At 39.2% G+C, this 27856-nt stretch overlaps 1 protein-coding gene and 2 long non-coding RNA genes across 7 annotated transcripts in view; 2 read left to right on the top strand and 1 right to left on the bottom strand.

Moving 5' to 3' along the window:
- The first annotated feature begins 433 nt into the window (after positions 1-433).
- LOC309843526 lies at positions 434-17969 on the top strand. Of its 2 annotated transcripts, XR_014300179.1 has the most exons (4): positions 435-1349; positions 2043-2164; positions 2711-2817; positions 17879-17969. It is a non-coding gene; the product is annotated as an uncharacterized lncRNA (long non-coding RNA). The 2 variants fall into 2 exon arrangements; XR_014300178.1 differs by having other exon boundaries at positions 434-1349; positions 2043-2817.
- The window catches only part of HECW2 (HECT, C2 and WW domain containing E3 ubiquitin protein ligase 2), a 368867-nt gene continuing 358008 nt past the window's right edge, over positions 16998-27856 (bottom strand). For all 4 annotated transcript variants that reach the window (XM_082689013.1, XM_082689011.1, XM_082689012.1 and 1 more), the window contains one exon: positions 16998-23295. In XM_082689013.1, coding sequence (XP_082545139.1) covers positions 23184-23295 — 112 coding nt within the window. In that variant the 3' untranslated portion in view covers positions 16998-23183. The remainder of the gene's footprint in view (positions 23296-27856) is intronic.
- Positions 25067-26374, top strand: LOC309843533. Its single transcript, XR_014300188.1, has 2 exons — positions 25067-25818; positions 26086-26374. It is a non-coding gene; the product is annotated as an uncharacterized lncRNA (long non-coding RNA).

The following is a 27856-nucleotide window of genomic DNA, read 5'->3' as shown; positions in this document are numbered from 1 at the left end:
AAACCAAAACGGGTGAAATTAATTGTAATATTATATTTCACTTAACCTGGTATATCCAAAATATTGTTATGTAAATATGTAATCAATATGGCATTATTTTTAAAAAAGATTTTGTTTATTTATTTGACACAGAGAGAGAACACGAGCAAGGGGAGGGGAGAGGGAGAAGCAGGCTCCCCACTGAGCAAGGAGCCTGATGTGGGGCTCATTTCCGGGACCCTGAGGTCATGACCTGAGCTAAAGGCAGATGCTTAATTAACCCACTGAGCCACGCAGGTGCCCCTCACTATGAACTTATTAATGATATTTTACATGCTTTTTTCTTTCATATTGTCTTAAATCTGGTGTATTTCACACCACACATTCCAATTTGCATATGAAATTTTCATTGGAAACACTATATTTAGATTCACAAAATTTACTGTTGAAAAAGAAAAATCACGTCTGGATGTTGTTTCAAACACTGAAGTTTTCAGTAACTGAATGCAGTATTGGTTTCTTAATTCAAAGTTAATCAAAATGACATAAAATTGCGATGCAGTCACAGCAGCCACATTTCAAGTGTTCCGTAACCACATGTGGTTGGTGCCTACTGCATTGGACAGCCCAGGTCCGGGGGCTAGACATGTGCCTCCCAATTGCTTCTAAACCTCAAATTGTCTAATGGGGTGCCAGGCTCACTGGAGGTGCTCGATAACTCGTAGCATCGGGGCAGTTGGAAACGTCAAAAATCCGTTAAGACTCAGTAGCCCAATTCCCTTGTTTTAGAAGGGAGACAACCCAGAATGAGAGAACGTAACGGGCTCGCAGAGGAGCACACAAATGAACTAGTTGCTGGATATCTGCACAAGAATTGAGGTCTCCTGATCCTTAATCCCAAGGTCTTTCTATGTCATTGCCTCAGCCATACTTCAGAGCTGGGGGGAAACCCAGATTTTAAAATCTATTTGAATAATCATTTGAATGACGTGGGCAAAGAAATACTGATAGCCGAGTTGTAGTTGCTAAGCTGATAAAAACAGTTCTAGACTATCTCAGGGCTCCTTCCACTCCGTCTGGGGTCTAATCTGTCAGCCCCTCTTACCTCGGCCTGTCGCCGCTCGGAGCTGCCTCACTGCACATCCATCTGTCTTGCCCTCCCCAGCACATCCGGCCACATTTTCTGGTCTGCAGCTGTCTTCTGCCAGCTGCCTACCACAATTTGCTTAATGTGCTTCAGAGAATCCTTTATATTTGCAAATCAAAGCATTCAGTAGAACCTGCAGCAAAGTTGGAGAAAAGCTGCTACCCTCCAGCCATGAACAGAACCCTGAGGTCCTGCCTCCTGGTAGCTGCGAGAGGGAGCGGAGGTATGCGTGGTTGGGTGTGTGGCATCGGGCACACCTGCATTCGTGTCTCAGTTCTGCCCTGTTCCAGTCGTGTGACTTTGAGCAACCCTCAGTTTCCTCATCTGTGAAATGAGGATAATAATAATAGCTACTTCTGTGAGATTTAAGTACAACAGTGCACATGGAACCCATTGCTGGACAAGGGTATGCCCTCAGTTCATGAGAGGTTGTTATTTTGCAGGGATCTGGGTTACGTGTATTTGGAGGGTTACGTAAACTTGGCTCACTTACAGCATCTTGTGACTAGAAAAATGCTTGAGACATAGTAGGTCCTAAATGAATGTCTGTCTAATGACTTTATAAGATACTTATGGTTTCCCTCAACTCTTAGGATTGATGTTAAGAGAAATGTTTGGGGGAGGGGGATGTGATAAAGTCACTGATAAGGAAAGAGGAGAGGGAGGTGGCTGCTTCTGCCTTCAGCATCCCCGGGGTGGAGGCACCCAGGTTCGAAATGAAGCTGTGGGATCGACAAATGCTGACGTGCAGGGCTGTGCACGATAAAGGAATTAGAGTCGCTCGTGTCTAAAACAAAGTAGATATTGAGTAGAACAAAAAAATTAATGTAGGGTGTAAAATCATCACTTACTTGATTTGACTAGATGAATGCCTACTCGTTCTCCCCTTAAAATCTCCTTTCTTTCATTCTCCTAGGAAACCTCCTCTACCAATGGCATATTCCATCAACCGTGACCTGACGTCCCATTCCCCAGGCAAATAGTAAAGCTTCCAAGAAACTGCCACTGAATCCGTTTTCTTAAAACAGACAGCAGTAGGTAAAGATAAGGCAGAGCCAACTTTTAACCCCCATCAACTCCCTTTTTGGGAATGGTCCTTGCCTCACCTGGCTTAAGGTGACATCATGAGCGTTGAGAGGTCAATCTAGTCCACTAGCTGAGTACTTTCACGGCACAAAAGTGTTGGTAATTTGGGAAATGATAATATTAATGATTATCTCAACACCCCTAACACTTACGATATGCAAAGGCATCCTCAAGTTTTTGCTATAGTTAGCTTTACCTCTAAGTCTATAGAATAGCATTTCATAGCTTCATTTTCACAAAAAAAGATGTAGGTATACAGCTGTTTAGAAACCCTTGAAAGGGCACATATTACTAGCTGTGAGACCTTGAGTGGGTAATAATATATCCATGCCTGTCTTTCTTTTCATCTGTAAAATGGAAATGATAATATACTCCACAGGATAAGACTAACAATAGCTTATAAATAATGAACCTGACATTGTTTTAAATGTGATATTGGTGTTTACTCATTTAATCCTCACACTCCTATAAGCAAAGAGCCAAGTTTTCCTCCTTCAGAGAAAGAAAACCAAGGGACAGGGAAGTTACATAGTCTGCGTCACTAGTGGAGTGGTCACCAGGAGAGCCAGGATTCAAGCTCCCCTTCTACTATCTGGCCCTTTACTGTGAGTATTTAATAGCTATGGTGCTCAATAATAGAGTAGAGGGTTCTTGGGTATTTAATTCACCTTCGTGCCTGGAGTCCCTGATCTTTTCATCTTTTTGTTTCCTCTCACAACTACTATTTCAAAATTTTTTCATTTTAAAAATATAAATTACAATATATATATAGTATATGATATATACAATATATTAAATATATAATATTTTATAATAAAATAAATAAATGTAATATTTTATAATAATATATAATATAATTTTATTATATAGAAAGTATATATAATAAAAATATAAATGCAAATATATAACAAAAGCAAGAGGAAGGGGCTAGAATGACCCATGTGCTAATGGATTAAAGCTAGAGACATTGGTTGCACAATGTTGAACTTAACATAGATGTAAACGTTTACACATAAAAATATTTATAGATATGCATAGATATGGGTCAGAGCACGTAGAAGCAATGACAGTAACAAGAAGCACACCTAACACTCAGGCCTCGCTTTCCCATATGATTCTCTACTAAAAGGAACCAAGGCTTCTTGGAGAAATTGATGTTTCTAGGAATAGGGAAGGAAATATGTCAAAGGGACCCAAGAGCCCACTGAAAGAGCTCCCAACGACCAAAGCTGGGACAATCTGAGCCACCGTGTTAAATATATAAAGTAGTATCGGATTATAAACCAAAGAGTAACATAGATGTGCATGAGTATGTACTAATATAGAAAATGATTGATTAAGTAAATAAATCTTTCCTTCATACAGAAGAATTCTGAATAATTTATATAGCTACTCTTCAAGTTGATGGAGTGAACTCCCCCCTCCTTGAGTGTGGGTTATGCATAGTGACAGTCTTCTAAAAGGACAGTGTGGAAAGGTAGGGGAAAAATTAATTTTACAGTGAAAAACTTCTGACAGACAGATTACAGTCACTTACCTCAAGCCAAGTGTCCAGGTTAACAAATCATCACAAATCACATTAACAACACGTCCCCTTAACATGGTATAAAGACAACGACACTTGGCCTTTGTCATCTTCCTCCTCAGAACCCAGGACCCCCATTTACCCATGAGAAAAACATCAGATAAATCCCAGTTGAGGACATCCTCAGTTGAGGGACATCCAAATTTCTTGCCTTGTCTCTTTAAAACTGTGAAAATCATAAAAAACAAGAGAAGTCTCTTAATCACAGGAAACAAACTGAGGGTTGCTGGAGGAGAGAGGGTTAGGAAGGATGGGGCGGCTGGGCGATGGACACCGGGGAGGGCATGTGCTATGGTGAAGGCTGTGAATTGTGTAAGACTGATGAATCACAGACCTGTACCCCTGAAACAAATAATATATTATATGTTAAGTTAAAAAAAGGGGGGGGGGAGTCTGAGAAACAGTCACAATTGAGTGGTATCTAAGGCAACGTGATGACTAATTGTGGTATCTTGCACGAGAATTTGGAACAGGAAAATGACATTGAACAATAACTTAATAAAGTATGAATTTTAGTTAACAATATGAATTAATATCAGCTAATAAATATCAATTCATTAATTATGACAAATGTACCCTATTAATGTAAGATACTGCTAGGGAAAACTGATTGTGGCATAGTCTCTGAACTATCTTTGCAATAATTCTGCAAATCTAAACTGTTCTAAAATAAAATAGTAGTTTAAAGGAATGAATGACTCTCAGGGTGCCTGGGAGGCTCAGTGGGTTAAGCCTCTGCCTTCTGCTCAGGTCATGATCTCAGGGTCCTGGGATCGAGCCCCATATTGGGCTCCCTGCTCAACAGGGAGTCTGCTTCCCTCTCTCTCTCTGCCTGCTTGTGATCTCTGTCTGTCAAATAAATAAGTAAATAAATCTTTTTTTAAAAAAAGAATGAATAACTCTCATTGCTTAAAATACCCACACTTAGAGTTACAGAATCAGAAATTAAAGCCAGAAATCATCTCTGATACTAAAGGAGAGGACAAATCCATAAAATAACCAAAATACAGGTGTGCCGGCCTGGTTCAGTCAGTTAAGCATCCAACTTTCGATTTCGGCCCAGGTCATGATCTCAGGGTGGTGAGATCTCGCCCCGTGTCGGGCTCTGCGCTCATCGGGCACTCAGCGGGCCGGAGATTCTCTCTCGCTCTTTCCCTCAAATAAATAAAATATTTTAAAGAAAATAACCCCAATATAGTCTGTCATTATTTCGTAGACTATGCAAATTACTATACAAGCAATTTGACACAGGCCCAATCCTCTCAAACTCTGAGAAAAATTTCCAAATTTTGAATAAAAAATGTATGTGACAGGAATGCAGAAAAGGATCCAAAGAGGGGTGCCTGGGAGGCTCAGTCGGTTAAACATCCGCCTTCCGGCCCAGGTCATGAACCCGGAGCCCAGGATGGAGCCCCGGCTGCCTGCTCAGTGGGGGGTCTGCTTCTCCCTCTGCCCCTCACCCCACTCACGCTCGCTCGCTCTCTTTCTCTCTCAAATAAATAAATAAAATCTTTTTAAAAAGAAGGGGATCCAAAGAATTATATGTGTCAATATAATATATACCATCGAATTTCCATCACAAAGTGAATCTTTCATGGAGGAAGTCTCCAACTGTAGTACGGAGACTTTACACCTTTTTAGGGAGTCCCCAAAGTCACAATTATTTATTTCCTTTTCACTCTTATTCTCTCACAAGTGTATAATTCTGTTTTCCTGAGACTTCAGAGTGTGTGATATAACAACAAATTAGTGTAAAAGCAGGTGTGTTCTCATATCTGCCCATACCTGACTCTTTTCTATTAAGCCAGAAATTAGATTACAAAACATGTAAAACAAATGCCTCCTGTATCATCACTTTCTTTTGTTTTGTTTAATACAATGATTTTCATAAAGCATGTCATTTATGTTAACGTATAATTTTTATTATCTTAAATGAATTAATAAATATATTTAAAACTTCTCTTTTAATTTCTTATATGCTGAAAACAGACAATTACAACCCACATAGGTAAAAATCCCTTTGGGATTCTTTGTAATTTTGAAAACTAGAAAAATTGAGAACTACTGGTCTAATCATAGGAACCAGTTTGGTCTCCCTGCTTTGGAACTTAAGTCATTCCATGGATACATCGTATCTTCTTCCCTCCAGTATTAGGAGAATTTCTCACCTTTGAGTCTGAGGAGGCGAAAGTGCCAAATACTCTCGCTTTAGCCTCACGTGCAACTCGATTTTACCCCAGGTTCTATCAACCACCGGTACACACCTGAGCCTTGATCTGGAGCAAGTGAGGCTAGAGCCAGGAGCAACTCAGTGACAGAAGGAGAAGTGGCAGGGAAATCAGGTCCCTGAAGCGACACTTCTTGTGGCCTCTCCTTTTTTTTTTTTTTTTTTTTTTTAAGATTTTATTTATTTATTTGACAGAGTGAGAGAGATCACAAGTAGGCAGAGAGGCAGGCAGAGAGAGGGGGAACAGGTTCCCCACTGAGCAGAGAGCCGGATGCAGGACTTGATCCCAGGATCCTGAGACCATGACCTGAGCTGAAGGCAGAGGCTTAACCCACCCAGCTACCCAGGTGCCCCATCGTGGCCTCTCCTTTGTCTATTCTCAGTGGTGTCTATAGCACAAACCGTAGCCTAGAATCCCATTGGGCGGCAGGAGTGTTGTCTTCACCTGAAAAAATCCATGGGTGTGATTTTGTATACTATTCCTTGGTTATCTTGCCTTGACCCTGGTTCTCCAGGCCAGATCTCTGTTCTGTGAGCTATGCAATATCCTTCAAATATGTTCCTTTGTAGCTTCAATCATCCAGAGACGCATATTGTTTGCAGTTAATAACTCTGAAAAATCGTACCAAGAACTGCTTTCTGAGTTAACTTTTGTAGTTATAGATCTCGGTTTATTTGAACATGAGCCTTTCTGGAATCCCACAAACAAACCATGGTTAACTAAAGGAAAGAAAAAGTGAAATAAACTTATTTCTTGCTTTATCTGCTATAGAAAACAAGTAACTACATAAACAAATTAAATGCTTAGCATTTTGAAAGATGAAAAAAAAAATGTTGGCCGTCTATTATAGCTATAAACTTTTAGCTCGATTTTGGGATTGTGATCGAACTTTTAACCAGCAGAGTGTAAGGTTTTCCACTGTGTTACTTCCTGGTTATGCAATTTCTATAAAATGGGCAAGAGGCGCTGAAGAAAATGAGTGATGCCGCCATGCCATGGGCTTAGCTCATTATAACTCATCGCAAGTACCTCGAGCAGTTGTGAGCCAATCAAAACAGAAATGTTCTGACACATTTGAGAGTATCTTGTTTTACAGAGTGCTTTAAAGAGGCACGAACAGCACACAAGCTTTCAAACATACCAAATTATCCAGAAAGGATTTTGGAACTGGTTCCTATGAGGTACTTTTCATTATTATTTTATACGATATATAAAATATAATGCTTTTCTGTCTGAGCTCCTAGGGCCTGGACTGGTTCTGCCTTCTACAGTTTTTGCAAGCAAATTTTAAAATATTTTATTCTGGTCATTTTCTTGCTAGGCTTCAATGGTGAAAAGTATGTGGGCCAGTTAGGCCCTTCAGAGCTTCCCATTTCGTGATGATAGCTCAGATTATTAGGGACTTAAATTAATTTCAACCAGACAAAGTATCTTCTCCTACAATTGAAATACTACCTCCAACTAAGGGTCCTTTCAAGTAGTGCCTTGAAATAATCCAGGAAAAACATACAAGGAAAGTAGCCTGTCTCCCCCCTCCCCCCCCTTTCATGCTTTTTGTCCAGGTTTGAGTTTAGTTAGGGGTTCTTGGATCTGGATTCTGATTTCTCCGCAGCTAAGTCTTAGAGGAAAGTTTTGTTTATAGGAGAAGTCAACAGAAAAGTGTTCATCAGCACACCTCACCTTGGAAACGCGTTGAGAAATGAAAAAGCAGGCACATGTGATAACCAATGATAACCTGTTTTTCTCAAGCCTAAATTCGGGGTGCATCTTTTAAAATGAGGGGTTTTTTTTGGTTTTGTTTTGCTTTTTAACACTTTGCAGGTGATTATCTTGGTGTACTTGAGAGAAGCTGCACAGGCATCAAGTCATTAGTCTGTGTCTTCCTGTCTCTCACCCAGGGTGTTTGTCTTTCTCTCCACTTGCTAAGAACAGGAAATTGCAGAAATAAAGATTTAATCAGTTCCCCTTTCTTCAGGGAGCCTTGCTCGGTTTAACTGAGGTCGGTAATACATTTAGATTTGCCCAAATAAGTTATACAATTTATTGGAATAGGCTAGTTTTGTGTAATTTTAAAACATGTTCTTCTCACTACAAAGTTTATCTCGGAGAAGGTTGCCCTTTTAAAGGAAAAATGGGCAACACCTTGGAGACACTGTCTATTACTCACTGACCTAGAAAAATCCCCTTCTAGTAACTCAGGCCCAAGCAGGTCTAAAAGGCTTCTAGGTCAGCCGTGTACGCTGCATGTGGTGCAGAATTTATTCCTACTAACGACCCCTAAAGTCTGTACGGCATTTTAGTTAACATGGAGCTTCTACAGGCTGTGTTTTATCGAAGCCTCAACTACCCTGAGGATATTGGGAGCAAGGCTTACCACACCCCACTAGACAAATGAGGAAAAAAGACTCTTGAGAGTGACTTTTCCAACTGAGGTCTGGGCCCTGGTCTAGAAGCGAAGATTGTCAACCCTTCGGGGCTACCCCTACGAGACGGGAAATCCAATGAGCAAAATGATCTGACCTGCTTTCTGGCCTCCCCCATCCCCACCCTTTCTCTGAGACAGTAGAAGAGGCCCTACCATAGAGCCACCTTGGACAACAGGGAAGGAAAAGAGGCTGTAATATGTCAGCAGGGCCCAAAGTCCGGAGGGCAAAGCCAGGCTGAGCCCTTTGGTCATTCTGCCTGCAACCACATATAGCACTGGGCCTACCCCAAAACTTACCACTCCTGTGTTCCCAACTCGCTGACCCCCACTGCTGCTCCGGATTGCCTGGGCACTTTGGGGTGGGGAATTAGGAAAATCCAGAATGATGTACCATCCCAAGTAATAAGATCTAACACAGAACTAAGAATTCCAAGTCAATAGCCGAGGTTCACAGAAGACATTTAAGAGAAAGGAGGGTACTTATTTTTAAAATATGACACTTCTGTAATGAGATTACATGAGCACAAAGGATTAAAGTTTTTATAGTGAAATGACAGGAATGTTTTAATAAAGCATGATCATACTTTTTCATGCAAGATGCTTTGTAAATGTCATTTCTTAATTCTTGAAACATAACCTTGAGATAGTCTTTATTACTCCTGCTTCTCGCACGAGGAAACTCAGGTTCAGAGAAGTGAAGTGACCTGCTTGAGGTCATACGGTGGAATGGAGACAGACTTGGATCTCACGCAGCAAGTCCCATGACCTTTTCAGGGCACCGCCTCAGAGACTGGGTTACCTGTTTCCATTTCTTATTTCCCAAACGTCCCATCTCCATAACTCATTACACAAATGAGTTTGTCTTCCTGTAGTGGAAAGTTACTTATCTGGTAGTTTAACTTTTAAGAAACAGGAAGTCTGCAAAAAACCTCTTCTGAGAAGCAGAGTGGATGTTACAGTTGGCGTTCACATGTGAGAAGACTCTCGCGGGCGTTGAGTATGTCTTTAATGTTTACTGTGTAATTATTTTGGATGTTACAAGACTTCAATGATAGGATAGTGCAGTTTTCCCTCTGATCTTCCAATGACTGGCTGCTTTTCTACCTTCGGTTCTCACTTTAGATGTTACAACCTGTGAGAGGCTTTCCCTGTGTTCTTTATAGTACTTTTTATCATAATTAATAATGATGGATTTATTTGTTTACTGCTTGTCTTCCCAACAAGATTGTAAATTCCCAAGGACCAGGAACTGTGTCTGCTTTTACACCAGCATTTTCCCAGCACCTATCATGGTGCCTGGCACAAACTAACAACTCAATAATTATTGATTGGATGGAAGGACGGTTGGATGAATAGATGGATGGATGGACAGATGAGAGAATCATTCCCAGAAGAGTTTCCAAAGGGATTTGAGGAAATAGGTGATTTGGTAAGTCAATCACCTTTCCCTAGAGTAGGTCTGAGATCTGGTGGCTTCCTAAAGACAATGTATAGGAACAAGGAGGCCACTCTACCAGAACAGCAGGGGAAAGGAAGGGGAAACTGAGAACTTACCAAATGCAAAGCAGTATGTTAGAATCACATTATCTCATTTAACATAAAAAACACTGCATGAGAAAGGCTTTATCCCTATCCTACGAATGAAAAAAGTGAGACTTACACTGGTGAGATTGCCAAAGGTCATTTAACCAAGAAGTGGCAGAGCCAGGATAAGGAGATAGATTTGTCATATTTCAAAGACCATGTTTTGTTTTAAGCAAATTAGATTTTAAATTTTTTGATCTTTATATTAGCCTCTAACTTACATACAAGAATTCCTCATATTTTAAGTACAGCTTGATAAAATCCAAATATGTATGCATCCCTGTAACCACCATCCAGATAAAGAAATAAGACATTTTTTAGCCCCCCAGAGGTTCCTCTGCACTTCCTGTCAGGCAATATTCCCAAGTCTACCATTATTTTGACTCCTTCATGACAGGCCCTGTTCCCTGTTTTCAAACTTCATGTATATATGGAATCTTATGATACACCCCCTTTTGTTCTGGGCTACTTTTTTTTTTTAAGATTTTATTTATTTATTTGACAAACAGAGATCACAAGTGGGCAGAGAGGCAGGCAGAGAGAGGGGGGCGGGATGCAGGCTCCCTGCTGAGCAGAGAGCCCGATGCTGGGCTCGATCCCAGGACCTTGGGATCACAACCTGAGCCGAAGGGAGAGGCTTAACCCACTAAGCCACCCAGGCACCCTGGGCTACTTTTGTCTGCAAGATTCATCCATGTTTTTGCTTATAGTAGTAATTGATTCTTTTTCCTTTTTGAGTTATATTCCAATAAATTAATAGAATCACAACTTACTTATTTATTCTAATGTTGATGGACATTTGCAGTATTTCCAGTTATTATTACTGGAGTATTATGTATATTCTTGAATGCATGTTTTGGTACACTCATTTCTGTTGGGCATACACTCAAAAGTGAAATTGCTGGTCATAGCTTTTCATATGTTTAGTTCTGGTCAGTTCTGCCTCTTTTTCAAAGTGATTGCATCAATTTACACTCTTTTTAAAATTTAAATTAATTAACAGATAGTGTATTCTTAGTTCTGTGATCATCAGTAGTATATAATACCCCGTGCTCTTTACACCATGTGCCCTCCCCAATGTCCATCACTCAGTTAACCCATCCTCCGACCCCCCTCCCCTCCAGCAACCCTTAGTTTGTTTCCTATGACTAAGAGTCTCTTATGGTTTGTCTCCCTCTCTGATTTCATCAGTTTACACTCTTACCCACCACAATGCAGAGAATTCTCATTGTTTCATATCCTTGCCAACTCTCATTATCATTGGTCCTTTTAATTTTAGCCACTCTGGCGGAGGAAGGCCATGTTTTTATAAACTATACCTCGGTGCCTTAGCATGTGAGGGATGAGCCTTCAGAAAAGAAAAGACCAAGAGTTTGTTTCTGCTTCTTGGGTGAATCTGACATGATACTATTCCCAGCTTTCTAGTATCACACGAAAATGTGGCTCTCATATCTGGACGCACAGTGGATGAAGAAGTGGGGCCTCCTCAAAGGATAGAACAGACTCTAACTACTGGCTCATGAATGTGATTGAGACAAATGGACCTATTGGGAGAGAAATGGGTCAAAACAAAACAAAGGGAGGAACTTTTATCTCTTTGGTCAGAGCAGCAGAGCAGTGAATAGGTCTCAACAAAACCAGTCCACCTTTTCAACACCAGACCAGGACTCCTTTTAGGTAAGGCAGTGCCCAACCATGTAGGAGGTCAGATAACAGAAAATTGCCCCCATAATTATTATTTTTTGAGCACTTCCTATATGCCAGAGAAAGTACTTCATACTTTATAGAATATAGTAACTAGGACTGTTGGGTTGTAAATAACAGAGTAGAACCTGATTATTAAATAAATGAATTTATTTAAAAGATATTTATTCTGAGATTGTCCTCTTGATGTGGGTGCTGAATTTTATTCCATTTTATATAATAATGGTAAGTATGGATGATAATTACTAGTTGTTATCAGTTAATGTTCCTTTTAATCACATGTAAAGTGTGATATATTCTGGTTGGATGGGGGCCAGTGGCATGGGTAGTGAAAAAATTCACCCAAGGCAGAACAAAGAGATAGAAGTTTATTGAATACACTACCAGGGAGCAGCTGGCAGGACAGCAAAAATAGACCATCTGCCACATGGTGGTGGTGAGGGGCTATAGTCACAGGGCAGAGTGAGGAAGTATGGGAACATATGGAACTTTCTCTTTTTGATAATCTTAGGAACTGTGCCTTGTTGCAAATAGCTCATGGGCCAGTTAGGGCCTATGGCCATTTCAATGTGGGACACTTAATGTGCCTGTTTGGTAGTCACTGTGGGCCTTTTTGCCTCGCTCAAGTTTCCATCACTCAGGCCTGTTGCCTAAGAGTGGCCTCTATATAAAGTGCACAACACTAAGCCATTCTCCTGCTCCCACCAACCAAATACTGTTGGAAAGGTTGTGCATGGAGCTAAATTTTATTGTCACGTGACACTCCAGTGGGAAAGCTACTGGCTCACACCGTTCTGGAAACATGGGTGCTTTCACCCTTTTATCCAAGAATAGGCCTCATGTTCTTATCAAATCTTATTTATTAATGAAGGTTACGTAAGCTTCTATGGTAGTGATATACTATTATTAACTACAGTCCATACTTCACTCAGATTTCCTTAGCATTCACCTAATGTCCTTTTTCCATTCCACAGTTCTATGCAGTTTACATCATCACGTTCAGTCACTCTGTCTCACTAAGATCTTCTTGACCGTGGCTGTTCTGTTTCTCAGATTTTTCTTAGTTCTGATGACCTTGATATTGATAGTTTTGAGGAGTAGAGGTCAGGCATTTTGTGAAAGGCTCCTACATTGGCATTTGTCTTATGTTTTTCTCGTGGTTAAACTGAGGTGGTGGGTTTGAGGAAGAAGACCACAGAGGTAAGGTGCCATTTTTATCACATCATGTCAAGCCACATGGGTTAGGACTTTTGATATGGGCCTTGATCACCTGACTGAGGTAGTGGTTGTCAGGTTTCTTCACTATGAAGTTACTCTTCTCCCCCACCTGCCTTCTGTGCTGTGCTCCTTGGAGGGAATAAATGAATGAATGAACATTCCCACATTTAAGGGTGGAGTCTTTACATAAATCATTTGGAATTCTTCTGCATGAAAGATTTGTCTCTTCTTTATTAATTATTCATTTATTTATCAGTATGGACTTCATTTATTTCGCATTTTGTGTTGTAACTCAGTATTACTTTTTTTATTTTCTTGTTCAGATTGTTCTAGCTTTGACCATTGGAACCCTTTCATTTGTCTCCTGTAACTGTTCAACACATTTCCATCTTTGGGGCTTTTTAAAAAAAAAAAAAAGTACTTCCCTACTTTCAAGCACTACATAATGTTTCAGGCTTATCTTAACTATTTCCTAGAATCAGTCATTTCTCCAAGGTGTAGGACTAATTTTTAAAGTTTTTTTTTTAAGATTTTATTTATTTATTTGACAGAGAGAAATCACAAGTAGGCAGAGAGGCAGGCAGAGAGAGGAGGAAGCAGGCTCCCTGCAGAGCAGAGAGCCCAATGCAGGGCTCGATCCCAGGACCCTGGGATCATGACCTGAGCCGAAGGCAGAGGTTTTAACCCACTGAGCCACCCAGGTGCCCAGGACTAATTTTTAAAATATGTTTTATATCCTAACTAAGGGCCTTACCTTAGCACAGGTCAAAGTCAGCTAGGAAACATAATTTTAGTAGCGTGTATGTGTACAACCATCACCACACCCAAATGATGTGGCTGGTTAGAAAAACTCTGTACATGTACGCCAGCCACAAAACTATTGGCATTCCTGCTTGGTTCCAAGATTCAGACAACCTGCTATCTTCATTCCTCCTTAAACATTGTTATGAGTGATATAACAGACAGGTTAATTGCAGATGAGAGAAAACAAACCTAAACATTTTAGTTCCAACTCATCAGTCGTACCCTATGAGGAAGAAACTCTGATGATACAGACATTGCTTTTCAAAGCAATGCAAGCACACCCCAGGGTACACAATGTCAGTTCAAGGAAGAGGAGAAATTAAAGCGCTATCTTACTGGATCATCAAACTCCTTCAGTATTTTGGGGAGCGAGGGACCAGTTGTTATTAAAGCTAATAAGGGAAAACTTCCATTTTCAAATTAAAACCAAGCTTGATGATATTTGAAAGTTTTACTTAGAAGTGAGTGAAGCAGACAAGTCATGTTGTTCGGTAGCATTGATTTCCAGCTACATTTCCATATTTGGAGGATCCTCTACCATGGTCACTGGGTGCCACATTTAAATTTTTTTGACATGGTTTCTTAATTGAAAATGGAATAATAGTAAATTATCTATAACTAGTGAGTAGTTCTTTAGTCAACGGTTAAAAATGGTTCGTTTTGTTGCTTTGGTTTGGGAAGCCAATCATTCCAGAATGGAATTGCCCCCAGGAGAAATGTATAGCTCCTGTCCATTCTCCCTCATTCCATCCTCAAAAAAGAAATGCTGATCTGGATTGATCAGGTTCAGGAACTTGTTCTCTTTTGTGATTTTATCGCTTGAGATTTTTCTTGCATTTCCAGGCCTTGAGGTTGGAAGATAGAGAGAGCTTCCTAGCCTCAGTTAGGTTTGAGCATCTCGTTCTACCTCATTTTTGGCTTTCTCATTTCGCTGGACTTGTCAGTAGTACTTTTTCCATTAAGGGACTCCTTTGCCCTAGGAAGTTGTAGAGCGGGCCATGTGGACCAGCTATGGAGTCACATGTTATATATTCAGAGTCATAAAGCAACATATTCTCTTACTTTTCTTTATTGGCTGGGTTTCTCTTCTTAGAACCTGCCTTTCCCTCAGTGAGGCACATAAGAGTCAAGCTAGGAGTGTGGGTGTAGGAAGAAACAGGTATAGAAGCCTGTTGACCTCTTTTGATCTTAGAACCGACTCTACTTACTGCAAAAGAAGCCCTTCATATGTTTTAATCCAATTAAAAGAAGACTTCATTTGGCATCGGAGGAAAAGCCTCATAGTAATAAAAAGCAGTTCTTTATTTGGCCTTGAGTTTAGGATTTAACTTGGGGGTAGAAGCAGGGAGAGGGATATCATGAGCAATGTCATGACAAAGTTCAAGAATTTGGACTTGGGATCCCTTTGCCAATGCCAACTGAATACCAAATAGACATGAAGTATTATATTACTCCATTTTTGTGTGTAGTAAGAGGTAGTATCTTATAAGATTATTATAAATTGTCAGAGAATTATACATTGTTCCAATGATTTATACTTTGGGAAACTGCTTGCTTTTTCTAAAGGGACAACCAGTGACTAAAAATCTTTTGAAAGAACCTATAATAATGAGGACAATGAAATATGTGAAGCTGATTTCTATCAATGTGATCATTTTATCTTTATCAGATGTTCTCATTTCAATTACATTTCAATATTTAATTTGTTTGAAAAATGTTATACTAGTCACCTAATAGCTACAGAAGGAAGTACCTATTTTGAAGGAAAAAAAGCCATTAACAGGTAAACATTTTGATTAATAGAGAAAAGTATGTAAGAAAAAACCTTTCCCCCTCTTGATAAAGAGGTTAAATGCTTCCTAGCTAAAGGATGAAATAAAAAACACCAAGAAAAGGGACAGGGTGGCTCCATTATGGACATGGGGGAGGGTATGTGCTATGGTGAGTGCTGTGAAGTGTGTAAGCCAATGATTCACAGACCTGTACCCCTGAGGCAAATAATACATTGTATGTTATTTAAAAAGAAAAAAGACACACACACACACACACACACACACACCAAGAAAGACTTCACGGGAGCAATTAGTAGGATGGTGGAAATGATGCATTATTAAAACATTCGCTAACTAAATACGTTTCAGGTTTTAACAAAAGAATATAATGAAGGCAGATAAATTTATCGTTATAAAATTACACTGAGGTCCAACACTATAGGTGGACTAATATGACACCGAAACCAGGAAGTCAGTGCCATGAATGCAATCTCTTGCTCTTCCCTTTCAATGCGATGACAAAGTAGTCATTATAATTAGGATGAGTCTTTCCTTCGACTACTCTCATGTGGTATCTGAAATTTATTTCTAGTCTAAAACACAGAATGAAGAGTTTAATGGCACACTTGTTCCATGAAATCTTGACCATGCTTTTAACTCACATGATTTAATACAAGCTGGTTTTTGGAAAGACACTGGTAAGCACGGATCATGTTCAAGTATGTCCTTCAGCAACTGCTCTCCTCCCCCGTCTCTTCTGTTAACTACTTGTCTTAGTAATAGTTCATGTATTTAGTCAATTCATTTACACTATCAATCAACTATAAAAGATAGTGCAATTGATTAAATAAAGGGTTCCAAACTGGTTAGAAGGCAAATTCAACTAACAGACATATTTGCTTTGATCCACTGGATTCAAAAAATCTAGAAATATCACAAAAAATTTTTAGATTTCTAGGTTTCTCTTGATAAATCAGAAGAACTTTCAGCACTGGACCTGAATTTTATGTGACTAGAGCTGGAGTAAAATATAAGAATGCACACTTGGGGTAAATCCCACCTCTGTATTGCTTACAGTCAGCCAGGTTCACTCATGCAATACCTCGTTGGGCCCTATCGGCTTGTGAATATGTGATCTTTGGATGATATTGACATGGGTGACAGTGGTACAGGTGGTATGCAGATGCGCGTATGCAACAAACATTCAACCAAGATGGCTTAACAAATAGTCTCAGCCCATTATTACTTGAGTTATTCACTTCTCCCACAGTATTTGATGGGCTATCAAATACCAAAATATTCTTTTAGGGATAAACAAAATGGATTCTTAATTATAAATACCATGAAAAGAGAACTTCCCGTATCCACAAAGTTGCATGCTAATCCCATGAGACCTTTATCCCTACTTTGTTCTCTTTTTCTTGAGTTTTTTCTTTCCCAAATGTATCACAGAGAAGTAATAATCTATTTTTTTAAAGAAGATTTATTTTGGATTAAGTGATTTCATGGTGCAAAATGGTTTTAAACAAAAATAGAGATCAGTATGAAAATAAAACAAATTGTACACATTAAAATATCTTTCCCTCAAAGCATTTTGGAATCATAAAAAAATACAACACAAAAGTCAGGGGTTCAGGTGAGGATAAGAATACAAGCTTTCCAGAAAACCAACATCTAGTCTACATTTCAGAGTCTCAGGCTCCATTTAATACCACCCACAAATCATTTCTAGGATGTCAACAATCTGCATTATTTGCACTGGAAAAAAATAGATGAAATTTAAATATAAGGTGAAGTGAGAACTGTAAGGTCTTAAAGTCAATACTAAATACCTCCCGTTAGTTCTCTGTTAAAAGTCACACTGGACAAATACGAAGCTTAAATCAACTCAACAAAAATAGAAAGAAACATAGCTCTTGACTGTGACACATGGAATAATGGACACGTGGCTGGAGTTGGTGAAAAGAAATGGAAAGGCTTAAAAAAATACATCACCTGTGCTCTACTGAAATCTTAGAAATAAATATGGTATTTTTTTTTTACAGAGCCTTAATAGTAAAAAGTAAGCGTTATTATAAAATTAGATTAATACTTTCAGTAAGAGGCAAGAGAGATGCATGTACTTCTATTTTGGAATGCCTGCATCCCTATTATAAAAACATGTAATCTTATGCACTTTCCAATATATTAACAGCGTCAGATTTTACTTACGATATCACATAAAGAAAAATAGGTTGTAATAACAGCTTTTAAAGCATTAAGGTCCTAAAAGCACATTCAGGTCTGTGTGTTTCCTGGTTAGTACTTCCCAGGTATTTCTTGAACATTATCCATCCTCTTTTACAGAAGGTGTAGTAACTGGAAGTTTACTGATGGTTCCTTACCTGCATCAGTAATAGCTAACTCAGCCTGAATCCCCCCAGAGACCTATCGACACTTCTCAGGGAGGTAATGTCCTAAGAGAAAATTAGATGGAAAGATATCACCTGCCCAAGGCCACTAGATGCTAAGATCATGTATGTAAATATGATTACTCTGTTTTTTCCCCAGAAGCCCTAAAACTAGGGCCAGCCAATGCTGCTGAACTGTACCATCATGAAAGCCAAGTAAACTGCCTAGCAGAGTAAGTCTGAGCCAATGTGTTTTCAGTCTTGATCAGATTCCTGGAAAATTGGAAACACTGATCAGGTCTCCATTTGCAATTCGGCAACCCAATTCTTGAGTTTCTGCTTCCTGGATTAATAGGGAACATTTAACTAACCACTAGAAACCACGAAAATGTCCCAAAAGCTCTATTCTCATGTCAAAGAATGTCTGCTGAGAAACAAATTAAGCATCATAAGTATGTCAGGCTACACCATTTTTTTTTTTTTAACTTATAAAGTTCAATAATAGCCACAGTAATTCTGAAGTTAAACCAAATCCACAACATAATTTAATGCTAAATTGTCAAATTTTCCTGATTCATCTGTGGGTTAGCTTTAATACTTTCAAGTTCTGTTGTGCAATACCGAAGATGTTATCAGCCTACCGAAGTTACACAGCGAGGCTAATTTCCCACCAGGCAGATTATCAAGCAGTGTCCTCACTGGGCAGCAGGACGTTCTTTTCTTCTTTTCTTCCCGGAGGTCAGAAACCAAATTGAAGCCCAAAGGTGATCTTTCCAGCCCTTGTTTTTACTTTCCCTTTGCTAGGATCCCGTCTTAACCATCCCCGCATTCCTTCTGGCCCAAAGTTCTGTGATTAGGGGCAGCACGCACACGCGTTATCTCCTTTGTCCCAGTTCTTTGGAAGGCAGCTACCTCCCAGAGTCTTGACAGTTGGTCAGGAATTAGCACTGTGTTCCGGCCGGGGTGGAACACAACTGCTGGGCTTCTCTTGTCTGCTTTTCGCTTGAATCGCCCCTCTCGTGGGCAGCCATTGGCCTTAGTTTAGAAAGCTTTAATGTCTCTCGTCTTCCTTTGCTTCCATGTTAGATAAACAAATCTACCACCTGCCTTGGGAATCTCTCCAACACAATTTAGTTGAAAAGACTTTCAGACTCTTTACTGTAAGATGTTTTCTTTAGCTAGAAGTGGTCAAGTCATAAATGCAACTTGTGCAGAAAGAAAGACAAAAATGGAGTGACTATGAAGAGGACAGGAAGGAAAACAGAATCTGCAAGGGTTCCTTCATCCATAGCACTGGAACCTACCTCCCAGACCTTCTAGATCCATCCTCATTAAGAATTAAAAAATAAAATAAGGTTAGTGATTAAAGCGGGTTTTCTTCCCCATTATTTTGCTTCCAAATAATAATAAACCACACTCCTGTAGAAATCCACCAAATGCCATAATTTTGCAATGTTTTAAATTTCTCATAACAAGTAGTAAAATGCAAGTATTAAGTCCATGAGGAGTTTTTTCCCCACGAATATACTAGTACCTTCCAGAAGCTTTTCAGAAGGTGACGCGTTTTAAAAATGTTTGAAAAAAACGAGAATTTGGGCAGATGCAACATCTTGCAAGATTCACTGAGAGTGGAATATGTTTGTAGAAACATCAGTCTCCACATTGTTTGAAACGAAAACTAGAGTTGTAACCATTAAGTGTGGAAATTGATCCATGAAAATCAACCTCCACCCAGCTGGGTTTGATACCTTCTACCCCCCAGAAGCACGAGAGCAGCAGCAGATTTAAGATGGCACACGGGAAAGCACTTTGAAACTCCAAAGCGATGCCCACACATATTCTACCCTTACTGCTCATCATTTTCGATGCAGTTTCAGCACGTCTCATGGTTAATGCAGGTGAAACGGATTTCCCTTCGAGTATAGGATGTCCACTAAATAATACACCCAACATACGCCACAAAATTGTGACCACACTTCTTTAGCCAAGATCCATTTGTTTTTGTGCACAAAATAAACGTCCTGACCCCCGAAGTAGGTTGGGCTCGAGGACTGGGCATTTTTCCCCCTGAAAACTGAAGTTACATAGAAGTGCAGATGAGAGGAGAAACAGAGGGAAAATACTGGACTTAATTTTGCCATTTCTCTGATTATTTGAAGATCCTTGAGCTGCTCCTTCATGGTTCAGCTCCTCGTCTGAGCACTTTAAACCCTAGTGTGTGAAAGCGCCCTGGGCCTCCCCGCCGGACCAGTGCTGACACACTATCACATGCCATTAGTTACCAAGAGAAAGAGCATTTATGTGATTTTTATTTTTAGCCACACAGTATCTCCCATGTATGAAGGCTTCAGGGGATTTCCCAGATGGAATAAGCCGTTCTCTCTTCATTCCTTAATTGTAGAACATACCAAATTTTATTAAAAATACTTTTTTTTTAAACCTTGGTGTCTACTTCTCGAGACTGTGAGCTTCCCAAGGGCAGGTTTTGAATCCTGTGGCTCCATCACCAAACCCAGGGGCTGGTACAGAGTGAAGGGCAACAGCGTGCCTCTTGCTTCATGTACGCGACGTTCTGCATACATACGCAATGCATCGTGACGGTCTTTTATAGTAGAAGACCGTGTACTATAAGCGTCACTCAAGAATTTTTTAAAGAAAACGAGACCACACAGCCAAGTCATCTAGTCTCAGAGTCTAGAAGAAAATATTTAGGGACATTTCTATTTGTAGGGGATATTCAAGTCTAATTTATTCTGTGGAAATGTTATGTAATGTTTTTATAGTGACTATTGGACTTTTTTGTTTTACTAATTAAGAATAATAGGTCAGTTATCCAAATATCATATGCTAAGTACATCTTCCTTAATTCCCAGTTCTGAGAACTAGAGCAGCAGCAGCTTTGGGAAGAAGTTAGATGCTTTAATGAGAAATATTTTTGTTAGGATTAATTAAAGAGATGCATATTATTTCAAACCTCTTTTACCCAATAATGTGGAATATGGTAACACAGTGTCACAAACCAAAATGTAAGCTAACATGGTTAGCTTCGATTTTTTGAAAGAAATGTGTAACCTTTTACACTAGCTACTTAGTGAATGCCAGCTCTGAACCATCAAGGATGTGTGTGTGTCTGTGTGTGTGTTTAAGTATGTTATAACTAAATTTCCTCTTAATGAAAAAAATACAAACAAGTAAAAATAGTTTGCAAAATTAAATATATACTTATATTCATGATCAGTAAGTACAAACTAACATCTCCAATTAAAACTTTTTTCTCTTCCCTTTTTCTCTGGTCCAGTTATAGTACACAGATAAATCCTCCTTTCTTATCTTTAGATTTTGGTAACCTTTTTTGGGGAACGTTTCCCCATGCTCAGGAATGTTGCATAGTTCAGGAATGCAACACGAGTGATATTCCTCTGGAGGGTCTCAGGAGTAAACACAGCTTAACCAACAATTAGTTCTTACAAACCACCTGTGAAAACCATGCATGTGACCCTATAAAATACAAGATGGCCAACATCCCATAATAGGAATCCCATGGCTACTTATAATTCTCAAAGAGGTGTTGGGGCAACGCCTGTAAAACCACAGGCTGGCAAACCAAATGTTAATCCAATGCTTTTATTATCCATGATTTAACTTCACTCTACTGAAGAACTGACTCCAATTAGTTATGGCCATAAGTCAAGAAATAAACAATGATGTGGAATAACCCTAAAAGCAATAAAAATGAAGAACATCCTCTGATAAAATTATGCAGAAATAACATTAGTGATATCATGCAGTTTCTGAGATACCATAGAAAAATTATTTCTTAATATTGATAAGAAAATTATGCATCAGTGAAAATGCAGGCTTAGAAATATAGTACTGAGAGTTTCAATTTGTGATGTCTTCATCGATGAGGGAAAATGGAATTCTTATTACTAAAGAGAGCTGATCTCTTGGGTGTTGCTGATGGCTCCCTAAATGAGCTTCGTGTTTAATGAGGCTGTACAAATAAAAAGCAGTGGGGGAAATACGAAATATCTGTATTAAATGCCATCCTGTAAAGTATTTGATGGATGGAAGAAGTCTAATGCATTTTAAATAAATGCATATCATACTATCACATATAGTGAGTCTTAAAAAATTATTACTTAGATGCACAGTCCTTGTAGTGGTAGACACGGCACTGTGAGGAAGTCTGATTTGGAAGCGATTTTCTATTACATCTGTTATGTGATGGAGTTGCTGTTAGTCGTAATGTCCCTTCAACTTTGGTACATTCAGTGCAAAATATTTCGGGGAATTTTTTTGTACCTTTATAAAAATAAAAGGCCCTTTTGTTCTCTTGAGAGTGCTTAAAAGGATACGTACTAGCATGATGCCCGAGTAAGCATGGAACATGGAAATGGAGCAGGCGATACACACAGTATGACAGGCAGGTTCTTATATACATCTCCAAGAACATAAATATAATGAACCTATGAAAAATAAAACAGAACTCACGTGTAGTTTTTCCTGATATGCTGTGATTAATTGCTAGTTATTTTTAAGTTGTTTTCATGCATTATAAAGCATAAAATCTGTCATTAGTTATTCATTGTATAACAGTTTGTCTTCAGCCTTAATTACACACATTTCACTTGGCATTTACATTGTCACAGACCGCCTTATTGCAAATCTGTAAAGTTACCTCATGTTGACTGGGTTTCATTTTTGCTTGTGTCCCATGAAAGCTGAAACCTATGGTGCACACCATGCAGGCACTCGGAAGCAAGAAAATGAACATTCTGCTATAACGTAGGGCTTCAGTGAGTGTACTTTTAGGAAACATGTTGGTTTTTATTATATTATTTAACTTGCACTAATTTGGAGATTGGGCCAAGTGCTGCCAGTGTGGCTTGATCCACGTTCAGTGGTAAGTTTCAAGGTTCTCCTGAGTCCCTAAAAGTGACCATGGATCTGATCGTGTACAGGTTTGTCTTTGTCTTGGAACATAACACAAATGGAAAAAAGTTTGGCAGTCAACAACAGTTGATTGAAAGACTGTTGGGTTGTTCCCTGGGCATCAAGCTCACCCCAATCCTTCCGAGAGGACTCATCACCACTATCCGGTCCCCAAATGGGACAGCGTGTGTGTTCCTGGACAATCAGAGCATTCAGCTTTACTCTAACGGAAGTGCACTCTTCCAGCTTCCAATGTTCAGCCATTCTTCAAGAGGGCAGCTTCTGAACTTGCCCGTCCGTACGGAGCCCGACATTGCTTTTCCAGGTCACTCAAGTCCAAAGGTGCTGGTCTCTTCCACTGCGGTCAAGAGTTTTTCATAAAGCATGGAGAAGCTTGGGTACGGCGGGAGATCCAGGCGGTTAAAGCACGTGTGAGCTCTGCAACAGAAGCAGCAGACATAGATGAGACCGCTCTGAGTGAGAGGAGACCGCCATGTGTGTGTGTGCGTGTGTGTGTGTGCGCGCGCGCGCGTGCGCTCATGCTTGTCTTTCATATGCAGAATGGCTTATGGCCAATCTTCACACTTTTTTGGGAGGATCTGAAATTATTTTAATTTCTAAAGAGAAATAGGATATTTAAAAAATATTTTCTTTATGTTTTCACAACCATTTCAAATTCACATTACATACATATTACTATTTGTTTAGTTGTTGAAGAAGTGCAAAGACAAGTTTGTTTTTTTTGTATCTCTTTTGATGTCAGATTTTTTTTTTAAGTTTTTATTTGAATTCCAGTTAGTTAACATACAGTGTAATGTCAGTTTCAGGTGTACTCATGTAGTGATTCAATACTTACATGGACATGAATATCAATTCTGGCAAAATAATTCATTTTGCATTTGTCTGGATGTCTCGGAAAGTCTACAGTTTTACATTTTTTCATTTTATTGGGCAGGGAAGAGCGCTGAGTGTCTCTGAGGACCTGCCTCATGGCTTAGAGTCTTGGGGAAATTCCCTGGCTGGATTTTTCCTATCGAGGTCAGTAGACCATTGTTACTTCTTTCAACCCTGTGCTATAATCTGTTTTCTCCTAACTCACAGTACAAAATAATGTCCATTTAAATCATTACATTAAGCATTCTTTTTTAGAAATACCTCCCCTTTGCCATGATAGGAAAAAAATATGCTTTCCTGTTATTTGCACCTGAATCACAATAAGAAATAGACAGTTTCCAAAATAGTACATCTTATCAGGAAACAAATCTGCACTTTTGACATGGATAGGAAGCATTTTATTCTGAACATACCACAGCTTGTTTGTGAAAGCTAAACAACTTGGACACACACCAAAAAATGCTCCTGGATTAATATGGAATTTTAGGAGCTATGCTTATTGATGGACTATTTTACAAAGTCACATGTTTACATTTTCATTCTTATAAATCACTCTAACACTTAGGAAGTAAATATAATTACATTCCTACATGCAGTGGAAAGATCAGAAGTTTGGAGCTGGACAGACCCAGGTTTGAATTCTAGCTCTACCAACACGCTGAGTGATTTGGAGTTATTAAAACTCTCTGAGACTATTTTCTTACCTATAATATGAGAGTCATATCATTTGTCGCAGAAGGATACAAGGATTAAATCAAATAACAGAAGCATTTTTTTTTTTTTAAAGCATACTTAGTATAACACCTGGCTCACATTCTCTGATGAAGTTATTAGTGAGAGATGTATTTTTAGCTACATTTCATTACCATTAAAAGGATTTGCTCTAGGGGCGCCTGAGTGGCTCAGTCCTTAAGCGTCTGCCTTCAGCTCCCGTCATGATCCCAGAATCCTGGGATCAAGTCCTGCATCCGGCTCCCTGCTTGGCAGGAAGCCTGCCTCTCCTTCTCCCACCCCCCCTGCTTGTCTCTTGCTATCTCTCTGTGTCAAATAAATAAAATCTTAATAAAAAAAAAAAAAAGATTTGCTCTAGAAGCCTTCATTGAATTGCCAAAAGATAATCATGACTCATGGAAATGATGAGATAACAAAGAGATAATAAAGCAGGTATGTGGCCGCATCCATTATTAGGTCAGGAATGCAAAGGAGCTCAGTTAATAAGAATTCAGTTTAAGGACACAGTGTCGGCTCAGAGCCTCTGACTCTTGTTACTACAAACACTTGTATATATATTGGGTGGAAGTCCTCTAATTACTCTTTGCAGCCAAACACATTTTTAATAAAATAAATTATTTCAGAATTGCATTTGATATAATTCTTGTTAAAAATTTCTTATCATACCTTCCATACACTGGAACCTCAACTTGGAAGCCTCAAGGAAGAAGTTTAACCTTTTTAAAAATTGAACTAGCATATGAGGAGACAGTCCCAGGAATGATTTAAGATCTACCTTTTGTATAGAATTTTTAAAGGAAATATAGAATTATTAAATGAAGAATTTATCTCTGTACTAGGAAAACAGGAAGAAGCAGAGAAGTAAAATATGTTTTTAATATAATTATATTCCAGACTTTGTGTGCTGGACACATAATACTCACTATCCATTAGACTAAAAGATGATATTCCTTTAAATGAAATTTAAAATGCTGCATTTCTTTGGACACCAACATAGCTGAGCATCTTTCTCCAGGACAGCTTGCTTACAACATTTCCTATTTTGGGACCTCCATGTTCATCTCCTTGGCCTATTTATCTTTTTAAGTTTTTTTTTTTTTACTGTGATAAAACATACATCACATAAAATGGATCACTTTAGTCATTTTTAAATGCACAATTCTGTAGCAGTAAGTACACAGGCAGTGTTTTGCAATCATCACTACCACTCATCTCTGAAACTTCTAAATCTTTCCAGCCTGAAACTCGGTACCCACTGCACACTAACTCCATCCTCTCCCATGCCTGCAAGCGCAATTCTATTCACTACGGATCTGACTATAGAAGGTACCGCAGGTATGTGGAATTATACAGTATTTGTATTGCATAATGTTTTCTTAGCATAATGTTTTCCAGGTCCACGTTATGACATGGGTCAGCATTTCATTTCTTTTTAAGGTTGAGCAATATTCCATTGTAGGGATTTACTGCATTTTGTTCATCCATCCATCCATCCATCGGTGGACACTTGGATTGTTGCCATCTTTTGGATATTATAAAAAATCTTGTTATGTACATTGGTGTACGAATATCCATTCAAGTCCCTGTTTTCAATTCTTTTAGGTATATACCGAGGAGTGGAAATGCTAGATCATATAGCAATTCTACTGCACATCTTTGAAGGAGCTGCCGTACCATTGTCCGCAGCAGCTGCATCATTCTATACTCCCATCAGCAGTGTACAAGGTTCCAATTTGCCTCCATCTTCATCAATATTGTTATTATCATTATTTTTATAACAGCCATCCTACGGGTGTGAAGTCCATTTGTCATTTAAGGCTTCATGATTTCCTATTGATTTGTACAAATACTACAAAATAAAGAGATGAGCTCTTGCATTATCTCCTGCTAATCGCTTTCAGCCTGTTCACTTTTTATTTAGTTATGCATTTTATTTACAGAGCAATACTAATCTGAAACATTGTCATTATGTCTGTAGTGTGTTGATATGAGATGTGTTGGGAAAGTGATCACTACTGCTTACACCTAGTTGGAGGTTTTGTTGTCTATGCTTTCGTGGTAGTGTTGGTGTAGTGTTATAGGTTGACTTAGGGGTAATTCTTCCTAAAAGAGTAACTTCATAGTTGTAATCTTGAATAAATATGACTGAACTCATTTTCATGAATTGAGTCATATTGGGTGAATTGGGAAATAAAAATAATTCAAGATGATCTGCTCTCTAGATAAGCCATAATCCCTAATTAATGTCTTAGTTGCTTAGGATGGGACACGACTGGAGATGCAATTTATCTATCACACTCTCGTTAAGCCTGTTCCTTCTCTCTTGACGACCAAATACCTTCCCTTAACTGAAGGATATTTTTAGCTAATTAAGAATGCACAAAATGGTCACATACATTGGAATGAGAATTCATTCAATGTTTCAAGTCCCCAATTAAGTTCTTGCACATACTTAGTTGTAGAATTTTAATTCATTGTGGTTTTGTGGTAGGCAGAATTCTAAGATGACCCATGCCTTTGTATAAACCCCATCTCTCAAGTATGAGTGGGATGTGTAACTCACTTTTTTTTTTTTTTTTAAGAATTTATTTAACAGAGAGATACATAGCAAGAAAAGGAACACAAGCAGGGGGAGTGGGAGAGAGAGAAACAGGCTTCCTGCTGAGCAGGGGGCCTGATGCAGGGCTTGATCCCAGCACCCTGGGACCATGTCCCAAGCTGACTGTAGATGCCTAATGACAGAGCCACCCAGACTCCCCTGTAACTCACTCACAACCCATGGGGTAAGGCAAAGGTAAAGGTATATTTCAGATGTAACTAAAGCTAATCAGTTGATTTTAAGTGAAACAAAAGGGTAATTATCCTGAGTGGGCCGGACCTAATTAGGTAAGACCCTTAAAAAGGCATCAGGGAGGTCAGAGACTATCACTGTTGCTGGATTTGAAATAACCTGCCATGAGCTCTATAGCTACAATTCTGCCAACATCCTGACAGAGTCTGGAAGCAGGTCCTTCGCCAGTTGAGCCTCCGGATGAGAATGTGGTCCAGCCGATACCTTGATGTCAGTCTTGCGAGATGCTGAACAAAAGACCCAGCTAAGCCACGCAAGGGGTCCTGATCCATAGAAGCGTGATATAATTGTGTGTTTTAAGCTACTAAGTTTGTGGTAATTCATTAGGCAATAATAGAAAATCACTATCGGTCTCAAGAGAGTAGAATTAGTCCAAGAACAGTGTGAGGAATGAAGGGCGACAGTAGAATCGCCCCATCAAGGTCAGGGAGTGGGTCACAGCCGGGAGCAAACAGCCCAGGCTTCTGAGCAGAGGAGCAGGAACTCTGCACGTTTCTTGGCAGTTTCTGTAGGATCTTATCC

Source organism: Mustela nivalis (genome assembly GCF_964662115.1).
Source record: "Mustela nivalis genome assembly, chromosome: 11".
NCBI lineage: Eukaryota > Metazoa > Chordata > Mammalia > Carnivora > Mustelidae > Mustela > Mustela nivalis.
This window is presented reverse-complemented; position numbering and strand designations above follow the sequence as displayed.